Below are 17,491 nucleotides of genomic sequence, written 5' to 3'. Positions count from 1 at the left end.
CCGTTCCCGCTCTTTCTCATCCCAGCGCTTACCCGGCTGATTCTCAGTACCCTCACCCGACGACACCTCTGGCCCATGTTCTGCCTCCCTACTGGCCGCCGACGGGAATTTTCCTTCCCCCCAGATCACCAGCAGCAGGTACCGATCCATCTCCTCAGAGATCACCCCCTAATTTTATGTCTCGGCTTCCACATCCAAACAGACGCGCGCTATGACGCACTTCCGGTTCCCTTCCTTTAGGTCGGCTGGAAATTATGTCCTCCGTCGGTTTTCCGCAGTTTTCCACCAAGCGAGATATTTTCGGGAGTTATTCCCTAAATAACTGCATTATCTGCTCCTTTCATGACGAAATTGCTGCCGTGGAGAAGACTGGAGGAAACTCGAGGAAGAGGGAGAAGCCGACAAGTGCTCGACGGGCTAGGAACTGTCCTACTTGGGTGTTAGCGTTTCCCGCCGGGCCAGTAAGGCTGAGTGACCCGGCGTGGCTACTAGGAGAAGGACGGACCGTCCTGCTAGTAGAGGAATATGTCGAGTTTCTCTAGGGCGCCCCAGGTGAGCTCGGACTCTTATGGCTTGATGGGGTTCATTATACTGGCAGAAGGAGAGCGTTGGTTCCGGCAGATTAAGTAGTGAAGCTGGGGCGGCAGAGAAGCCGAGACCCTCGGCCACGAGGTGCCTTGGGAAAGCACAAGAGGGTCGTCAGTCTGGCAAGCACTTAATGTCGTTCGTCTGTTACTCGTCTCCTCTTCTTTTCAGTCTGCCCTTTTCATGTCTTTTTTTGGGGGGCGGGGGAGAAGAGGATTACAGCAGGTCGGAGAGGTAATAAGGTGGATCACCTAGGGCATTTTAGGCCCTTGTAAGAATTTGTTTTTTGACTGAGTAAAATGGGGACCTTTTGGAGGGTTTCGATCCACGGAGTAACATGATCTGACCCGGTGTCAAAAGGAGCACTCTGGCTGCTGGGTCGAGAATAGACTGTTCAGAAATAGGGGTTAGTAGAGGACAGAAGCAAAGAATATGTTTGGAGGGTGTTACAGTAATCCAGGCGAGACGTGATGGTGCAGAGGCCACGCTAGAAATACTATGGAGTGTGTTGAAAGTGGTCAGGTTTTGTTTGAAGGTAGTGCCAGTAGGACTTGCTGAAGATTGAATATAGGCCAACCTCAAAAGAAGAAACAAGGATTACCCCAAGGTTTTTTGGTTTGTACAACTGGAGGGTGTGTCATCAACTGAGATAGGGAAGGCTGAGATTGAACCAGGTTTCAGGTGGAAGAATAGGAGTTAGTTTGGGTTATATCGGTCTAAGATGACTTTCAGCTCAGTGCCGCTCCAAGTATGGTTCCTTCCGTGGGCTGTTTGTTGCCTGTCTGTGATGAGATAAATACAAGAAGTAAAATAAAACTTTAAAAAACTTTTTTAGCAATTTGACATCGTCCAGCATTTGTATTTTTTCATTAAAAAGTTTTTTTTTTTCTAAGTATCAAACTATTAGTCTACAATGAATGGGGACAAAAACTGGCCTTTTTCTTATATGTAGACTAGTTTGAGGTTGTGATAAGTAAATTTAAAATAAGACCAGCTAGCCTTGTTGTATTTTTCCAGCATTGTTTAGCCTCTTGTGTATATGCATGGAGAAAGCATCTGGGGGAGATCTTTCTGGCCTAGAATTCTCTAAGAATTTGAATACCTTGATGACCACTGTAAAAACAATGGTCTATTCCTGAGGCAACCTAAAGATACCTATTTCAGGCAACTTTTTAAAGTTGAAATTTATTCCACATTATCCATCTGTACTTTCCCAACTACATTGTTCTATTTAACTCTCCCCAGGAATTGAACTCCTGAATCGTCTTCAGTTTCTAGTTGGCCACTCAGCTTTCAATATAATGTACCTACTAATCTCTAAATGTTTTTGAAGACCTTCATAAACAGCTTCTACCTTCTTACAAGCTTCTCATTGCCCCTCCAGATTCTGTGTTATACAAAAAAAAAAAAGTCATACTGTAAAGGGAAATATATCTTTGGGATATTTATAACAAAACATAAGTCATATTGCTGACAGGAAACCAGGAAGGAATAATTACTGTATTTGTCTTTGCAGAATGATTAGAAAAAACAACCCTTTTCCAGAAATAGAAATGAAAACAAAAATTCTTTAGCAATAGAGTTATTTTTCAAAGAAATTGTTGACATTAATTGTAGAAACGTGATGATATATGATAATAAATTTAATTACTGTATTTCCATTTTAATGATAATTATCTTTATTTTTTCCTCTTCTTTTTTTTTTTTTCCCCAAGCAATGGGCCACTTTTGCTAGAATATGGTATCTCTTAGATGGGAAAATGCAGCCACCTGGCAAACTTGCTGCTATGGCATCAATAAGACTTCAGGGATTACATAAACCTGTGTACCATGCACTGAGTAAGTATTATTTTAGACCTGTCATTAACCACTGTAGTTTTCATGCCAGAATAGAATCTTGATGAAGTTTGACGGGGCTGAGTTTAAGGGCCCTTTTTATTTTTCCTGAGGATCCTGTATTCCATTCTTGCTGAAACCATACTAGCGCCCAAAACTGAATTTGGCCTATTCACGGGGAAACCGTATGGATCAGTTTACCCGGAACAAGCCTATTTTATGCTAGTGCCCAGCGAAATTATTAGTAGCCCTTCTTTTCACACTCAGAAATAACCTGATTTGCCCCATGACTTAAACTTTCACTTTTATGTATGTCTTTTCACGTGATGACGTGCATATAAAGAGTTTTTAAGGGAAATAATTTTGCCCTCTCTTCTAAAAAATCTTTTCCCCTAGAAAAATACATGGTTCTAGCTAGGTATGGGAAGCTTATTTTCACTAATAAGATTAATAGACTTGCTTTTCTGTATCCTTTTTCCAAAATAAAATTAAAAAGTTGTTTTCATTCTAGAAGATTTCTGCTTACAGATAGTTTTTGATAGACTTCATTTACTCTAGCACTTCATGGCCTGATCCAGATGTCAGTTTTTAGTCCTCATACTGGTTGACTTGTCAACAGCATTTGCTGCAATTGATCACATTTTTATTTAGCTTTTATTGTGCAATATATTAAACATACAAAGATGTATATATAAAAATATGTGATATTTTAAAGAAAATTAACCATAATAACAATTATAATGGTGAAATGAATATACTCAGCATTGGTTTGTTTCCAATTTTTTTGCCATTATGTTATATTACATTAATGTTGCTGTCAATATTCTTGTGCCATTTTCTTAGCACACATGGAAGAATTTTTCCAAGGTATGCCCAAAAGACAGGAATTACTGGGTTTTAAGGTGCATAGGAACTATTGAGTCTTTATCATGCCAGTAGCATGCAAGAGTTTCCATTACTCCTCATCTTCAATAACACTTGATATGTTCATTCTTTTTAATTTTGACTATTCTGGTAGAAGTAAAATGCTCGCTTTGTGATTTCAATTTGCATTTTCCCAATGACAAATATGGCTGGCTGAGTATCTTTTCATTTATTGGCCTTTATAGCTTCCTGTCCTGTGAAATGTCTGTGCATGTCTTTTGTCAATTCTTCCACTGAGTTGTTTGTCCTTTGCTTTTTTCTTACTTTTATTATAAAAGGTTTCAAACTATCAGAAAAGGTCAAAGAATAGTACAATTAATTTCTTTATACTCTCCACCTAAATACAGTTGTTAACTTTTTATCGTATATTTTTTATTCAACCATCGGAAAATAAGTTGCAGATGCCATTATAATTCCCCCAAAGTACTTTAGCATGCATCTCCTAAAAATAAAGATACTCTCTATGTAACCAGAATGCCATTGACACACGTAAGAAAAGAAACAGTACTTTATTTAGATGATCTAATGTTCAGTGTATTTTTAAATTTCTTTGGTTGTCCCAAGTATGTTTCTTACAGCTATTATTTTTTTGAACCAGGATGCAACCTAGGTTCCTTTAGTCGCTTAATCTAGAATAATCCTTCTTTTATTTTCTTCTCATTAACCTTTTGAGGAGTCCAGGCTAATTTTCATCTGGAGAACTTTCTTCTTGAAACACATTTTTCACTTGTTTCCCTGGATTCACTTGTTTCCCTGTTTATTCTCCCTTTCTTAGTCCCCTTGGCTATCCTCAGCTTTCTAAACTCTCAAATGCTTTTCTCACCGAAAATTGGAAGTGCGTCAGTGCACACTCCTTGAACCTTTCCTCATGCCTTAGATGATTGCATTTGGTCTCATGTATCTAAAAATCATCTATATGCTAATGCCTCCCAAATTTAAATCTCCAGTTTTGACCCCTTCCCTGTATTCTAGACTCACATATACAAATTTCTATTAAGCAAATTCATCTGTTGTCTAGTAGACATCTCCATGAATGACTGCAAAAGCACTATGGGTATTGATTTTGGGGTAACAAATGAATTTCAACAAGTAGGCAAATTTGTAAATATGGAATCTATGAATAAAGAGATCAACTGTATTTTGAAAGTAAATAGTGATCAGGAGACTTACACTTTCACTTATAAACCTGTTTACTTTAAAAGTATTTTTTGGCAGACCAGAAAAATAGTCATAGAATTACCAATTCATAGAGTTGTTTAATTCCTTAGGACTTCAGATATTTTGTTTAACCACCTCATCTCTTCATTGACAGTTGAGTAAACTAAAATCAGGATTTCATTGCTATTCAGCTATATTATAGTAGAACTAGGACTAGAACTTAGGCACCTGTTTCTCATGTAGGAAATTCCCCATTCCACTTCAGTCTGATGATTCTTAACCACTTGTACTGAGTTTTCCTGCTGCTTTTTCCTTAGCAATGGTATCAGCACATAATAAATGAGATCTCTTAGGTTGTCTTTGCAGAAATGCAAATCATACAAAATTTGAGGAAAAGTGCAATTAGTAGCAGTCACCTAATTTCCATCTCCAAATATAGCACTATCTGTCCACTCCAAGTTCTGCTTCCTTATAACCAGGTCATCATTGCAAAAGCATACCTTAGATACGGATGAATAGGCATTCTGCTAGGATACCAGAAGAGCTGTTGTGGCTGCCTATTAGGTTTCTGTGAAAGTAGAAACTTACCTTTTAAAGACCGAACTGCATTTTTGTTTAACTATGTGTTTTGAGACAGGGTCTTACTCTGCCACCCAGGCTGCAGTGCAATGGAGCCATCACAGCTCACTGCAGCCTCCACCTTCTGAGCCTCCCAGGTAGCTGGGACTATAGGTGTGTACCATCATACCCAGCTAAGTTTTTTGTAGTTTTTGAGGAGACGTGGTTTCACAATGTTGCACAACCTGGTCTTACTCCTGAGCTCGAGGGATCCACTCACCTCAGCCTCACAAAGTGCTGGAATTACAGATGTGAGCCACCTTGCCTGGGCATGTCTCACTGTATTTAATATTAACATATTAGCAAAACTTCTCGTGTCCACAAGATGTCACTAAAATCAAAACTTAAATTGCAAACAATTTTCAATTTATAAATATGTTGTGTTTTAAGAGTACATTCTAACATTTAGTGGTTTAATAAGCATTTATTGAGCAGACATTATGGGCTCATAATCACTATAAACAAATTTTTTTTTACATTGACCTACAGTTTCTCAGAAAAATAATATTACAAATGATGATCATTGTTCTAGAAATGGTTGTAAAAATTAACAAATAATGTATCTGAACATAACGTATACAATATTTGAACTACCTTATTTGTCAAATGGATGTCTGTGAAGTGTTGTGGAAACTGTCTTTTCATTATAAGGTTATTTTTTATGGAAAATGTGGGTTAAGGTAGAAAGGATGTGAAACTAGTAAAGGAATCCCTCCTACTTAGAGCTTCCCTCCTGAATTTGGGACTTGAGAACTTTTTGAACATGTTTCTGATAAATCAAAAAATAAGTTATATATGGTGATTAGTGGAGTATGACTTATTCATGAGGATTCTACTCCTTTCACTGCCAACTGATTAATTCATTGAAGAGGACTATAGGAGTATTTAAAGGAAGCAGAGGAAAACCTTTCTTTAGCTTTGCTAAAATCAGATTATGTTAAAATATTTCTGTTCTGCATTGAATGAAACAAAAGTTGCACTCAGTTTATAAAAATGAATGCTATGAATGCTAACATACCAAACAATTCAACAGAGATCAGATTTATGATCTAAATCTACTCTAGTATTCTGCCTTGTAAGTTTATGATGCTGTTCTTAAAGTTGCTTAGCTAACATATTTTTCTCTTACTATTCAGTTAAATGTAAAAATGTATTTCAAATGTTAATATCACAGCAATTTAATTTTGCAATCTAAATTGTACATTTATACTTCACCTCACTCCTAGAATATCATCCTACAAAGCACTGAAGGAGATTTTTGCTTCAGGCTATATCTAGAATACATATCTTCTTTGGAAGTGACTATGTCGATATTGTCAATAAATTAAACAATATGCCTTGTTGTATGTTACAGTATCTATACATTCAGCAGATTTTATGGTAACCTATCTGATCATTCATCACTTTGGCTGTGCACAAGTTCGGAGATGCCAAAAATAACACTGAAGTAGCCATTTGGACTTTTGTCCTTCCAAACTTAGAAACAAACATAAAGGCCAAAGCCAAATTTTGTTGTTTATCACTAATTCAGAATAGCTACTTTTCAAGCATTTCTCAAACTAAATATTCAAGGAAACCCAATAAATAAAAGCAGTACTGTCCTAGTTGAAGGAAAAAGAACCTGGATCCTTGTGCCTTGAGTCACCTTTTAGAAGCCTAAGACTGAATCACCTGCACTTTAAAAACCACTATGCTAAAGCAAACAGCTTTTAAGGAAGGATTTAACCCTATAAAGGGGAAAAAAACAAGCTACAGACTGGAAGAAAATATTTGCAAACCACATCATCAACAAAAGACATATCTAAACTATAAAGAACTTTCAAAACTCAATGGTAAAAAAACAAACAATCTAATTAGGCTATGGGCAGAATACATGAACAGATGGCAGATAAGTACATGAAAAGATGTTCAATATAAGTAGCCATTAGGGAAATGCAAATTAAAACCGCAGCGAGATAATACTACACAACTATCAAAATAGCTAAAATAAAAAATAGTGACAACAAATGCTGATGAGGATGCATAGAAACTGGATTACTCATGCATTGCTGGTAGAAATGTAACATGGTACAGCAACTCTGGAAAAGAATATGGCTGTTTCTTCTAAAACTAAACATGAGCTTACTGTATAGCACAGCAGTTTCATTTCTCTTGGACATTATCCCAGAGAAATGAAAATTAAGTTCATGAAAAACCTGTACCAATTAATTGCTTCACCCTATTACTCTTTATCTTCCCATGTTCATCAGCTCCTGGCATATTGCATATTCATTTATTTGTTTGTTTATTGTCTGGCTTTTCAACTAGAGCATAAGATTGATTAACAAGAATTTCTCTGTAAGGAACTTAAACAAATTTACAAGCAAAAAACAACCCCATAAAAAAGTGGGCAAAGGACATACATAAAGAGACACTTCAAAAGAAGACATACATACAGTCAACAAGCAAATGAAAAAATGCCCGTGTTGCTAATGATTAGAGAAATGTAAGTCAAAACCACCATGAGATACCATCTCACACCAGTCAGAATGGCTATCATTAAAAGGTCAAAAAATAATAGACATTGGCAAGGCTGAGGAGAAAAGGGCATGCTTACACACTGCTGGTGGGAGTGCAAATTAGTTCAGTCATTCTGGAAAGCAATTTGGTGATTTCTGAAAGAATTTAAAGCATGCACATATGTTCATTTTAGCACTATTCATAATAGCAAAGATACGGCATCAACCTAAATGCCCATCAGTGGTAGACTGGATAAAGAAAATGTGGTACATATACACCACAGAATACTGTAGAGTCATTAAAAAATGAGATCATGTCCTTTGCAGCAACATGGATGAAGCTGGAGGCCATAATCCTAAGTAAACTAACACAGGAACAGAAAACCAAATACTGCATGTTCTCACTTATAAGTGGGAGTTAAACATTGGGTACTCATGGGCATGAAGGGAACAACAGACAACTACTTGAGGGTGGAGGGTGGGAGGAGGGTGAGGATCAAAAAACTACCTATTGTGTACTATACTTATTGCCTGGGTGACAAAATCTGTATATTCAACCCCCATGACATGCAGTTTACCTACATAACACACCTGTACATTTACCCCTGAACCTAAAATAAAATTTTAAAAAAATAAAAAGAGGTTTTTCAGTTACATTCATTGCTGTATTCCCAGCATCAAGAATGGTACACGGCATTAGTAAGTATGTAATACATAGCAAGTGGATTTGTTCATCAATGGAAAAGGATTATAAAGCAAATTTTAAAAGAGCTGGAGACTCCTAGCAAGCTGAATTGGTGTCTCTATCTGAATCTGCCCTTGCATGGAATCTGAGTATCTCAAACATAGTTAAAAATGAACACTAGGGATTTTTGTAAACACTTACTGTGTCTGGTAACTCTATGTGAGGGATCTATAATTAAGAGTCTGCAGCAAGGATCTAGGACCAAAAAAATTGTACAAATGCTAGAACAAAGTAGAATTTGCCATTTCAGTGGCAAAAACTGCAAATACTTTTGCACCGACCTAAATAGCATGGCTTACCTGGCACAGACAGTAGTGTTGGAAAAACTGGTAAATAAGGCTACAAAAAGTTATCCTATACTCTAGGTCTCCTTGAATCCCTAACCAAGGAGTTGGTACATGGGGAAGTACAAAGATGGCAAATAACTGTAACCTGTGAGCAGTTTGCTGAGAAGGACTTCTGAGATCTTAGAATTTAGCAGATAAGAATATGTGATCAATTAGTGAATGATATCGTTGTCTCCTTATGGCATTATAACTACCACTTTTTGCCATCTGGTTGTGGTAGAAATGGTAAGATCTGCCTTTGAAGTTTTACTAGAGTTGTATTTGAAACTTAACTTTACCACTTATTAGCCATATAATTTTAGCTGAGTTTAACCTCTGACTCCGTTTTCTCAGTAAACATTATTAAATAGTAAAAGTGGTGGCAGGCAGAGGGAGTACATTAGCTTTACCTAATAAGATAGTTGTGAGACTTTGAGTGTTAAAAGTGAATATAAAATGCCTAGCTCAGTGCTTTGCATGTAGATGTTGAATAATTATTACTTCCTTTCCTCCCAGGCAATTTTGAGGAAAAATTATGACTTAATTCTGGCTTAAGGGAGAAGATGGGCCAAAACATTGAGGCGGTATAGGACTAAGAGGTGCCCCTGATGGTGTAACCTGCCTGAGACCTTAGGTTTCCTGACATGAAGCTGTTGAGTTTTCACTTTGTCTGAATTAGTTTGAATTTATTTGGCCATTTAATTGAGCACCTAGTATTATACTGAGGAGTCAGATAAAGTTAGAAGTTTAAGGTTAGAATTTTTATAAATAAACTCACAATTCCTATTTCTAAAAATTGCTTACTATTTTTCAACTTAGTTTCTCTTCAGAACATCTCTTGATCAAGCACTAGAGCTATGATTTATTTACACTTGGTACATATATATTAAATGTGCAGTTTTAAATTAAAAATTATAAAATGAAACTATATGTATTTAACTTAATAGAAATTTAGACAGAAACAATTGTGCTATATCCAGGGTTACAGTCTTACAGTAATACTGACTTTAGTGTTAATGAAATACGGTTAAAAACATGTATTTAATTGCTGGTTAGTTTTTGTTTAGAGTTAGTAAGAAATGCTTCTTAGAATGAATTTACTAGAGATTTGGCATGTATTATTGAGGAAGAACAATTTTTCCCAGATTAGATGTGATACCTTACAACTGAAAGAATATGATTTTCACTTGCTTTGTGGCAATCTGTCTAATGCCCCTTGAAAGATCTTTTTTGCTCTCTATAAAATTTTTTTTTTTTTTTTTTTTTTTTTTTTTTTTTTTTTTTGTGAGACGGAGTATCCCTCTGTCGCCCAGGCTGGAGTGCAGTGGCGCAGTCTCGGCTCACTGCAAGCTCCGCCTCCCGGGTTCACGCCATTCTCCTGCCTCAGCCTCTCTGAGTAGCTGGGACTACAGGCGCCCGCCACCACGCCCGGCTAATTTTTTTTTGGTGTTTTTAGTAGAGACGGGGTTTCACCGTGGTCTCGATCTCCTGACCTCGTGATCCGCCCGCCTCGGCCTCCCAAAGTGCTGGGATCACAAGCGTGAGCCACCGCGCCCGGCCTATAAATATTTTTTGAGTGGCTCAAGATGCTTTACCTATATTTAAAACGTAACCATTTAAAAATAAATTCAGTTTTAGTGGAAAGTTTAAAGATTCAATTTTTTTCCTCCAAATAGATGTTATGGAAAGAGCCTACACCGGGTGTTAGGTAACTTAGTGTGTGAGCCTTTGCAGATTACTTAATCATCTTCTGCTGTAAATGTCTGAATGTGAGCTAAAGTAATTTCAGTGTTTTTTGAGGTTGTCTGGTTATCTTCTCACCTTCTTTATTTGCTGTTCTGCTGCATTTGCACAACTGCCTCAGTAGCCAACAGGGTGTCACTTTTAGGAACTTCAGTCATTTAATTAAATATTGTCAGACTATTCTTTTCCATCTAATAACAGCAAGCTTCCCAGGTCTTTCATTCATACCTCTGAATTTCCTTTCACTCTAGTGATGAAAACCCACTTGCTTTATCTTCTTTTCTTTATTCTTATCCTATATAGACTATGAACGTCTCTGAAAATTCTGCCATTCAAATTTAGAGCTCTGCATAGAATCTTATAATCTTTAGTTTTCATATATATTGTACTTGTATTATTTTTAGTGCTTTTTTTCCTTGAGCTTCTAGAATATCTTGGTTTGTTTTTTCTATTAGTAAAATAGGTATTTGATAAATGTTTCTAATAACTTGATTTTGTTATGTATAGTAAGTTATTTGAAAATGCACATGTTAACTTTTTAGTTCGTTTTTAGATGAACAGCCAAACTTAGGAATAGAAAATGAATACAGATACACATTTTGATTTTCAGGTCATCTGTCCTGTCAAATATGCTTGTGTAGTCATAGTTGAGAGTAGCAGTTTAAATTTACTGTAAACATAGTTGGAAAGAAACCTTTCCATGGTAGTTAATAAGATCATAGCAGTCTATTCTCTAAATTTGCAAAAAATAATAATTGTAATGTTTTATATATGTTTTCAATTTACCTATAGGTAAAACATACTTTTTTATATCTATATACATACTGTTTTCATTTTCTTGGCTGTTTTTCAGGGAAATTTTGTATCAGACATTTAAAGGCACTTAATACAAACATTTTTACTGAAGTGTAATTATTAATGGGAAAAGTCATAAGAATAACAGTAATTTGCCTTTAAAAGATATATTGTTGTTATTGGCAACCTTATTAAATTTCTTTTACTTTGCAGTGTTGAGATTTTCCAAATAGCCAGCCAGCTCTTTCTATACTTAGATGTTATATTAAAAAGTAACAGAAATCTATTCAAGGATTTTTGATGTTGCACTGTGACTTGCTTTTTATTTTTTAATATGTTGTTTGAACTTTGATAAGCTTTATAAATAACCAAGGCCACTTTTTCTTAAGGTTTTTATTTTTCATACAAAATCTTGTTTCTTTTTAAAATCTAGGTGACTGTGGGGATCATGTTGTTATAATGAACACAAGACACATTGCATTTTCTGGAAACAAATGGGAACAAAAAGTATACTCTTCGCATACTGGGTAAGATAATGCCATTGTCAGGGAAAGTAGGTAGTTAAAATATATTACTTTAAGAATACAATTGTTCTTACTTAAAAGAAAAAAGATATTTTTTAAAATCGGCATTTATTACTAATTTTACTCATGCCATGTATATAATTTACTCAATTTTTAAAAACCACACAACTATACCAAATATAGCTATTACCTGACAGTATTTGTTTATCCTACAAGTGTTTCATATAACCTGTGAACGAGATTATTCTCAGGTTTTAGTCACTCTTTTACTTTGTATTTCTGCTTCCTGTAATTCATCTTACTGCTGTTTTCAGAACCATCTCAGACACCTGAAAGTTAACAAGATGTTTAAGGAATGGTCGCTCTTCTCTAGATAAAATCTTGTTGTCAGTATCGCTCTTAAGTAAATACACTCACCTGGGTGTGTTTTGTTGATTTCCAAATACAACGTGACTCTCCTCCATTTTTCAGTTAGGCAATCTTCTGTTGCAGTAGAACTTTTCTTCAAGGCCATAGTATTTCTGTATTTGAGTTTACTGTCAGCTAAAACTCCTAAGTCTTTTTCAGGTATATTCCTGTTGAATCATGTCTTCTCCTTCCTGTGTGCTTTAGTTGTGATTTAATTCAATTGCAAGACCTTAAGTTTACTCCATGTTAAATTTTATCTCCAGCCTTTTAAGATCCTGATTTTATCATCTCATGTATTAGTTAACCCACAGCTTCAGGTCATGTGCACATTTAATTAAGTGTACTTTCTATACTGTTACTCAGGTTATGGTTAGAAATGTTGATCTTTTATTCTTGATCAAAATCACTATTTTATTTCCAACTGCATCTTCGCCTTTAACGTTCCCATTTGTTTCTTTTCATCTCTTGCCCCAAGTGCATCTTAAATATTTGGAACAACTGTTTTGCTTCCTTGAGCCAGCCTTTGCCCATTCCTTCCCTTAAAATACATTCATGAAATCTTTATGTAATTTAACAAAACTGAATTTACGTCCGTCTTTAGTAATTCAGCTATTAGCAGATCTCTATGTATAAACCAAGTTCTACAAAATTGAGAGGTAATTGGGAAAGAAATATTAAAAGTCAGAATAACATAACGTGATAAAAGCATAAAGGGAAGTATTGACACAAAATGCTATGGTAATTACTATAGCAATAATATGTAGTACTACTGCAAATGAAGGAAAATAACAGCACAGCCAGTAGTGAACAGCTACCATAATGTGTACATCAGCTGGTAGTGTCCCTGTCAGTAGTGCTTTCTCACTGATAGATGAAAATTCAAACTCCTTTACAAGTCATTGGAAACCAGTTCCCACTGCTGCTTCATAGTTCTTCTTAGACAACATATTGCTATTTCATTCCTTTTCTGCCTTTGCATGTGTTGTTCCCCTGACAGTGAGGAATTCTCCTAGTCATTAAAAATTGACTCAGATGTCACATTTTCTGGGAAACCTTTGCTATTTCCTCATCACTCAAAGAGTTGATTGCTTTTTGTTTCTGTTGACTCTTCACTTACACTTTGGACATACTGCTTTATTATGCTCATAACACTATATTACAATTACATATTCAAAATTTAGCTTGCTAGTTGTAAAATTTTTAGGACGTACTAATTTTAGAAAATATAGAGAAGTTTAAAGAGGGAATTAAAATTCACTCCTGATCCCATGACTTAACATTTTAATATACAGTCAGCCCTCCATATCTATGGATGTGGAAATGTAAAATTTTCATTTTGTTTTGTTTTTTGAAATGGAAGTCTTGCTCTGTCACCCAGGCTGGAGTGCAGTGGTACGATCTTGGCTCACTGCAACCTCCGCCTCCCAGGTTCAAGCAATTCTCCTGCCTCAGCCTCCTGAGCAGCTGGGACTACAGATGTGCACCACCATGCCCAGCTAATTTTTGTATTTTTAGTAGGGACAGGGTTTCTCCATGTTGGCCAGACTGGTCTCGAACTCCTGACATCAGGTGATCTGCCTGCCTTGGCCTCCCAAAGTGCTGTGATTACAGGCGTGAGCCACTGCACCCGGCCTGTGATTTTTTATTTTAATTGTGTCAATACTGAACATGTACAGACGTTTTTCTTGTCATTATTCCCTAAACAATATAGTATAACAACTATTTACATAGCATTTACATTATATTGGGTATTATAAGTAATCTAGAGATGATTTGAAGTATACAAGAGGATGTGTGTAGGTTATATGCAATTACTACGCCATTTTATATCAGGGATATGAACATCCCTGGAATTTGGTATGCTCAGGACGTCCTGGAACTAGTTCTCCACAGATGGAGAGGGATAACTGTATATACAAGTTTATATCCTTTATCACTTAATAGAAAATTCTCAGAGAACCTTTTTGTAAGTATTATTTTTGGTTACTAAGTAGTAGTGCACAAAATGATCTACGATACTTGATCATTGTTCTGTTTTTTGAAATGAAAATTTTGGCTTTTATAAAGGGCTGATAAACATCTTTTTATTCAATTCTTTTTTTTTTTTTAACTTTTAAGTTCAGTTACACGTGCAGGTTTGTTACATAAGTAAACTTGTATCATGGGGGTTTGTTGTACAGGTTATTTCATCACCCAGGTATTAAGCCCAGTACCCATTAGTTATTTTCCTCTCTCCCACCTTCCACCCTCCAATAGGCCCCGGTGTGTGTTATTCCCCTCTATGTGTACTTGTGTTCCCATCATTGAGCTTCCACTTATAAGTGAGAATATGCAGTATTTGGTTTTCTGTTCTTGTGTTAGTTTGCTTAGAATAATAGCCTCCAGCTGCATCCGTGTTGCTGCAAAGGACATGATCTTGTTCTTTTTTTATGGCTATGTAGTATTTCATGGTATATATGTACTACATTTTCTTTATCCAGTCTACCTTTGATGGGCATGTAGGTTAATTCCATGTCTTTACTATAATGAATAATGCTGCAGTGAACACACATGTGGATGTGTCTTCATAATAGAAAAATTTGTATTTCTTAGGGTATGTACCTAGGAATGGGATTGCTGGGTCGAATGGTATTTCTGTCTGTAGGACTTTGAGGAATCACCACACTATCTTCCACAGTGGTTGAACACTCCCACCAACAGTGTAAAATTCCCACCAACAGTGTAAAAGCATTCCTTTTTCTCTACAGCCTTGCCAGCATCTGTTATTTTTTGACTTTTTAATAGTACCATTCTCACTGGTGTGAGATGGCATCTCATTGTGGTTTTGATTTGCATTTCTCTAATGATCAGTGATTTTGAGCTTTCTTTCATGATTCTTGGCCACGTGTATGTCTTCTTTTGAAAAGTGTATGTTCCTGTCCTTTGCCCACTTTTTAATGGGGTTTGTTTTTTCTTCTTGTAAATTTAAGTTCCTTATGATGCTGGATATTAGACCTTTGTCAGATGCATAGTTTGCAAAAATTTTCTCCCATTCTGTAGGTGTCTGTTTATTCTGTTAGTTTCTTTTGTTATGCAGAAGCTGTTTAGTTTAATTACATCCCATCTGTCAATTTATGCTTTTGTTGCAATTGCAGTGCGCATCTTTGTCATGAAATCTTTGCCCATGCCTGTGTTCTTAATGGTATTGCCTAGGTTGTCTTCCAGGGTTTTTATAGTTTTGGGTTTTACAGTTAAGTCTGAAATCCATCCTGAGTTAATTTTTGTATGTGGTATAAGGAAGGGGTCCAGTTTCAATCTTCCGCATATGGCTAGCCAGTTCTCCCAGCACCTTTTATTGAACAGGGAATCCTTTCTCCATTGCTTTTTTGGCCAGGTTTGTCGAAGATCAAATAGTTGTAGGTGTGTGGTCTTACTTCTGGGTTTTGTTCCACTGGTCTATGTGTCTGGTTTTTTTTTTGTTTGTTTATTTGTTTTGTTTTGTTTTTTGTTTTGTTTTTTTTTAATCAGTACCATGCTGTTTTGGTTACTATAGCCCTGTACTATAGTTTGAAGCTGGGTAGCATGATGCCTCCAGCTTTGTTCCTTTTGTTTAGGATTGCCTTGGCTATTCAGGCTCTTTTTTGGTTTCATATGAATTTTGAAATATTTTTTTCTATTTCTGTGAAGAATCTCAGTGGTAGTTTAATAGGAATAGCATTGAATCTATAAATTGCTTTGGGCAGTATGGCCATTTTAACAATATTGATTCTTCCTATCCATAAGCATGGAATGTTTTTCTATTTGTTTGTGTCATCTCTGATTGCTTTCTATTATTAAAGTTTTTTTTTCTTTTGAGATAGGGGCTCACTGTGTTGCCCAGGCTGGTCTTGAACTTGTGGGCTCAAGCAGTGCTCACACCTCAGCCTCCCACAGTACTGGGATTACAAGCATGAGCCATCATACCCAGCCTTCATCTCTGGTTTCTTTGGGCAGTAGTTTGTAGTTCTCCTTATAGAGATCTTTCACCTCCGTAATTAGCTGTATTCCTAAGTATTTTATTCTTTTTGTGGCAGTTGTGAATGGGAGTACGTTCCTGATTTGACTCTCCGCTTGACTGTTGCTGGTGTCTAGGAATGTTAGTGACTTTTTGCTAGTGATTTTTGCACATTGATTTTGTATCCTGTGACATCTTTGTCCATTGATTTTTTTTCATATATGTAGGATTATTTAAAATAAATCCCTGGAAGTGTAATGTATTTCGATATCAAAGGAATGATCATTTATAGGTCTTTTGATAGGTATTTTCAATCATGAGTTTACTAAGACATAGAAGAGCATACAAATGTTTGTTATCCCAAATCTGTGCAGGCACAGTATTATCTTTAAAAATAAGGCTGTTGTCTTTTGATATGCAGCTGAATATTTACATTTACATAATAATGAAGTTTCAGTGTTAATTAATCACTTTCTATGAACATTTTATCTATTAATATTATTAATCCACTGTTTTAGTTTTTACTGTTAACAAAATTTTTGTTATTTACTGTAGTTATTTAATTTTATATTATCACATGCCTTTTCCTTTGTAATTTCTTCTGTTTTCCAGTCTTGGAAATTCTTTCTTGTTCAGATTTTCATAAACATTTACTTCTAATTTTTTAGGGGTTGGTTGAATTGGGTGTGCGTGCACCTTGAACTTTCACATCTAAGTCTTTAGTCATCTAAAATACATTGGCATGAGTTAGAGATACAACTTAACGACTAGTTGTGTCAACAGAATTGTTCAATTTTAAATAGGACGGGATTTTGTTGTATTTATCTGTGTGTCCCCAGTTCCAGCATGATACACATTCAGTGTTTATTGAATTAATTTCAATGAAAAACCCTTGGCTAGCATTTAAAACAAATGTTCTCTTATTCCATCCCATATTGGAGGAAAGAATGAGTTATTTTCTTACGAGTAAAAATCAGTTGAGTGTTGCATTACTCAAGTCATCCTCCACTCAGAATTTTACATTAGCTTTCCAAATACTTCAGAATAAAGTCCAGACTTCTGAAATATATTGTAAATGGTATGTTTTAGAATTTGCCATCTCAATTTTCAAACTAGAAAAGATCATCTTTTAACATAGAAATTGTAAAATATTTTTTTCCATGGAGAGAAAGAATGCAGGAACAGAAGTCTAGACAGGCATTTCTTTTTCTAAAACTGAAATTCCATGAAAAAAGAGAATATCAATTTTAAAACTACCCATCTTTCTCAGCAAACTTCTAACTTTGATAAGTTTTATTCCTAAAATGTGTTTTCTTAAATCATCTTTAAAATATTTTCAAATTTTATTGAAGGGAACA

The 17,491-nt window shown here is 35.7% G+C and overlaps 2 protein-coding genes across 3 annotated transcripts in view; one reads left to right on the top strand and one right to left on the bottom strand.

Annotated features, from left to right (window-relative positions):
- MTBP (MDM2 binding protein) overlaps positions 1–202 on the bottom strand; it is a 78,639-nt gene extending 78,437 nt beyond the window's left edge. Inside the window, exon 1 of the mRNA XM_003256161.2 lies at positions 33–202. Within this exon, the coding sequence (XP_003256209.1) occupies positions 33–150 (118 nt within the window). The 5' untranslated portion in view covers positions 151–202. The remainder of the gene's footprint in view (positions 1–32) is intronic.
- Positions 203–235: 33 nt separating this feature from the next.
- The window catches only part of MRPL13 (mitochondrial ribosomal protein L13), a 64,818-nt gene continuing 47,562 nt past the window's right edge, over positions 236–17,491 (top strand). The window contains exons 1-3 of one of the 2 annotated variants that reach the window (XM_012508102.2): positions 236–552; positions 2,301–2,424; positions 11,662–11,755. In XM_012508102.2, the coding sequence (XP_012363556.1) occupies positions 526–552; positions 2,301–2,424; positions 11,662–11,755 (245 nt within the window). In that variant the 5' untranslated portion in view covers positions 236–525. The remainder of the gene's footprint in view (positions 553–2,300; positions 2,425–11,661; positions 11,756–17,491) is intronic. The other variant, XR_004026253.1, reaches the window with a different exon arrangement.

Source organism: Nomascus leucogenys, chromosome 16, assembly GCF_006542625.1.
Source record: "Nomascus leucogenys isolate Asia chromosome 16, Asia_NLE_v1, whole genome shotgun sequence".
NCBI classification, from domain to species: domain Eukaryota; kingdom Metazoa; phylum Chordata; class Mammalia; order Primates; family Hylobatidae; genus Nomascus; species Nomascus leucogenys.
The sequence above is the reverse complement of the archived record's forward strand: the minus strand, read 5'-3'. Positions and strand labels throughout refer to the sequence as shown.